General features: G+C 37.4%; 1 protein-coding gene across 2 annotated transcripts; it reads left to right on the top strand.

Moving 5' to 3' along the window:
* Positions 1 to 381: 381 nt before the first annotated feature.
* ovca2 (OVCA2 serine hydrolase domain containing) lies at positions 382 to 3,084 on the top strand. 2 transcript variants are annotated; one of them, XM_044140715.1, is made up of 3 exons: positions 382 to 433; positions 600 to 787; positions 2,347 to 3,084. In XM_044140715.1, exons 2-3 carry the CDS (start codon positions 634 to 636, stop codon positions 2,868 to 2,870), a joined length of 678 nt encoding a protein of 225 aa, XP_043996650.1. In that variant the 5' UTR covers positions 382 to 433; positions 600 to 633; the 3' UTR covers positions 2,871 to 3,084. The 2 variants fall into 2 exon arrangements, with proteins under 2 accessions (XP_043996650.1, XP_043996651.1); XM_044140716.1 differs by having other exon boundaries at positions 406 to 787; positions 2,350 to 3,084.
* The last annotated feature ends 1,317 nt before the right edge of the window (positions 3,085 to 4,401 follow it).

Genomic DNA, 4,401 nt, shown 5'->3' on the forward strand with positions numbered 1-4,401 from the left:
TGGATATTATGGTTTCCTCTTTTCTGTTTCGTCCTGTTCTCCTCATTGCACCAACTTTTCTTTGAATACTGTAAAGCCACCTACCAGTTCTATCTTCTTCCCACTGCTTCTGCCATCTTTTCTTAACCTTTTGTTTAATAATAAATTTGATTTCTTCTTTACTGAATAGTACCAATATATCAAATTAACTATTTTTGTTTGCTTTACTTCTGCATGTGGGCGGAACCGGTTATGTCAATTCTAGCCCACACGTTGGCTTAAACGCTGGTTGAATTTAATACACCTTTTTAGTAATATGAAAATTATTACCAAATTATTCGGTCAAAAAAAATTGGCAATAGGTGTTTTCAAGAATACAGGCTGAAAAAAAAATTGTGATATTTTACTCTGAAAATTCCAAACGGAAGCACTTGCTGTTTCCGGTTGATGTCCTGTAAGTTTCAGTTCATCGTAGTTCATAAGTTTTATTGAATTCAGGAATTTAAATACTGCTTCGTTGCTGCTGTTTTTTTATTATTATGTGCATTAAATTGATCAGTTAAGGTTGCGCCTGTAATTTGTAATTGTTGAGTGTTGGGTTAATATCCCTCCGCGGATAGGGTAGCCAAAACCAAGGCGTAGAAGCGGCTTTTCATGGCTCCTCTCCGGGTCCTGTGCATTCACGGTTACCGTCAGAACGGGAGCTCGTTCCGGGAGAAAACCGGAGCTCTGCGGAAGCTGCTGAAGAAGCAGCTGGAGCTGGTTTACATCACCGCACCGCTCACCGTGCAGACAGCTGCTACAGAAGGTGGGTCGTTTTTAAAAGAAACATTACAGAACAAGAAACTCAACATGCCCACTGAACCACTGTATTCCAAATACTTCTCGTTTTGTTACGTTACAACCACAAACTTCGCTCGATTTTCTTGCGATTTTATGTGACGGACCAACACACAGTTTGTGATATATGGAAGCTGAATGAAAATAATCACGTAGAAGAAGGTGGTCTAAGTAAATGAAACCAAAACAGAACTTTTTGGCCCACATGCAGGTTCTTATGGAAGAGAGGAATCCTACGCAGTGCAGAAAACTGACGCTGCAACATTGCCGTGAACTCACCATACCCACAGTAAACCATGATGGAGGCAGCATCTGTTTTTATCATCAGGGAAAGGGAAGCTGGTGAAAGTTGTTAAAAATATGGATGACAGAGGTTCACCTTACTGTAGAAAAGAAACCCTAAACATGCAGCCAAAGCTGCAATAGAATGATTGAGCACAATGGAGTCCAAACCTTTCTCACCTCAGGCCAAAACTGCTTAAACAATTGATATTTTAAGGAAGTAAAATACAAGAAACTACTCAGACACTTGGCTTAAAAAAAGAAAAGTGTATGGTTTTCTAACATTGTGAGTCAAATATTTTTCACATTATTGATGTAGAAAGTATTTTGACTTTATTTACAGCAATAAAAACAGGAGCATTCTTCAAAAATCTGTCCTGTATTTATCAAAGTTTAATTTGTCTTTTGATGTTTGTGGTAATAAAACCTATAAAGTTAAACTGGAAGTGAAATAAAAAAGAATACTTTGTCTTGTACCTAACATTTTCCATCTAGAAATATCTAAATCTCATTCATCCTAAGGAATAAGCTGTCCCTTTGCTTCTTTTAAAGATATGTGAGAAATATCTCTCCCACGTCAGATAGGAGCCAAACAACTTTTCCATGTGTAAAAATGGGTCAGTCAAATCCAATTGATAATCTGTTGAATGCTCACAGAAGATTTCCATCCACTTCAACTGAGCTTGAGTTATTTTGCAAAAAGAAGGGGCAAAGATTTACTTCCAGAGGAGGAAAGCTGATGGATATACCTCAAAATACTTGTAGCTGCTGCAGAGACGGTTTGAATTGGGCTGAATAAAAAAACCAGGTCACACATAACATTTTCAATATGTAATGGATCATTTTATGTTGAACTGTCACATAAAATAGCCAAAGTGTTGTGTGCATTTGTAAAATGTTGTTTCCACTCAACACTATTATGTGGTTTTCTATAAATCAGTGTAAGACAAAAATATGTCAATTGTCAAATAGTTTGGAAATTAAGTAAAGATCTGAAATAAATTTAAATAACAATGTTTCTTTTTTTCTTAAATGCAGCAAAGCATATTAGTTTAACACATAAAAAGATTTAGTTGCAAATAAAGTATTAACATGTTTGTTTTTGTACAGAAGTCAAAGCTTTAAAATTAATCGATTTTTAAAGATGTTTTCTTGCTTCCTTATTATAAATCAAAACTGTCTCATTACTTTTCAGTGGACTATTATAATAATGTGAATTTCTTTTCTTTTTTTTTCCTTTTTAAGCGGTTTCTAACCAGGAGAATAATTCAGTTCCAGCAGCAGGGGGTGGCGAAGAGCCCAGGGGCTGGTGGTTTTCTGACATTCAGGCTCGGAGCTTCAGCGCTCAGCAGCAATGTGAGAAAAGCTTGGGCCTCGACGACAGCATATCAGCAGTGAGAGAAGCCGTGAAGACCCAGGGCCCATTTGATGGCGTCCTGGGATTCAGTCAGGGAGCAGCTTTTGTTGCCATGCTGTGTTCACTCCAGGAGCAAAAACTGGAGCTGGAATTCAACTTCCGCTTTGCCATCCTTGTTGCCAGTTTCCGCAGCGCTTGTGAGGAGCATCAGAAGTTCTACGATGCGCCGCTCCAAATCCCGTCTCTGCACGTATTCGGACTGGAGGACAGAGTCATCCCTGACAGCATGAGCCGGGATCTTCTCCCCTGCTTCCAGGACCCTCATGTCCTCATACATCCTGGAGGCCATTTTGTTCCCGCTGCAGCTGCTCAAAGGCAAATGTATCAGGACTTTCTGAAGAGGTTCCAGTAAGACAACAAAATCACTGATTTTCCGTCAGAAGCTGCAACAGAATAAAAACTGAATCACTGGTAGAACTAGGTCCAGACACAGATTGGATCTGGATGTGCACCTTTTTACTTTCTTTTGTCTTCTAAATCTAAAAGAATAAGATCAACTGTTACACTGAATGTAAACATGCTCAGGGAAAATCTAATGTAAAGAGCAATAAAAAAAGATTATTTCAGATTGTTACGGTCTGCTTTGTGTGAGAATGTTCAATCGTTTATATTAATATAAATACATGCATACCTAAAGCATATGACTTACAATGGTTTTAAATGGACATAACAGAGTAAAGGGTTTTATTTTCTAATAAAGTAGATGTGAAGAATATGTTAAATCATAGAAATGTGCTTGAAATTAAGTTGAAATGGTGTTTAAATGTATGGGAACTTTAAGGTATTCAACTGTATTTCTGTAGTTTGTGGTAAGATTAATATGATGACACATAATTATAAAAAATACTTTACAAAAACTAAAAAAAAAGTATGCTTCACTAATTAACCTCAACCCTAATGATGAACATAGCGAAGGTAGTGTTATGCTGTGGGAATGCTTTTCTTCAGCAGGAAGCTGGTCAGAGTTGGTGAGAAGTTGGATGGAGATAAATCTAGTTGTTACACGATGTTGAAGACTTGACTGAGACAGAGACTCACCATCTGACCAAACAATTTAAAGCAGAGAAAATCTGCCAAGTTTTGAAAACCCTCTCCATCAAAATGTTTGATCTGTCTTGTGAATAACGGGTAAAAATTAATTAATTTTTTCTAAAGCATTTTAGCTTTTATATATATTGATGGTTTCAAAGTTATTTTTAAAATATATTTTTACATTTCAAGGGTTATTTTAGAGATTGTTGTGGAATTGACTAGAAAACAATAATCCCTAAAATCATCCGTTTCAAACATTCAGCAGCAGAGTTACTCTGCAATCATAAGTGGGTTGTTTTTTTTTCCTTTAAGTTTCTAGTCACATCTTCTCTTATTTATAAAACCCACATGACACCTCCTGAAATTTTTATTTGTTTTTCTTTTTGCTAATAGTTGCAGCAAAATTGTTGAAAAGTGCTGACGGATCTTTATCACAACCAAAGTCGAAACCCTGGTTTATTAAGTTTGACTCTACACAACCTGACTTGTAACTCATCCTGAGAGTTACAGGGATGATGCTGTGACTTTAGTTGATTAATGAAGAGGTCACACACACACACAGACAGGTTTGTGCAGAGGCAGAAACTACACAGGGTTCAAGTACGTGTTGTTCTTTTGTAGCTGAAGCATGTGCACGTCAGCCTCCTCTCTTTCAATTGTTTCCAGATGTGTGCTTTCTGTCTCTCCCTCCTCTCAACCTCGCTCTCCTTTTCTTTCATCTCAGCTCAGATTCTTCCTCAGCATCATTTTCTGTCTTGTGCCGAACACATTTGACTGAAGCATACGTTTCCTACATTTTAACACCAGCTCCAGTTTGTCGCCAGGTTTCTTCATTATGTCCCACCAGATGT

This window comes from Gambusia affinis, linkage group LG15 (assembly GCF_019740435.1).
Source record: "Gambusia affinis linkage group LG15, SWU_Gaff_1.0, whole genome shotgun sequence".
Taxonomy (NCBI): domain Eukaryota; kingdom Metazoa; phylum Chordata; class Actinopteri; order Cyprinodontiformes; family Poeciliidae; genus Gambusia; species Gambusia affinis.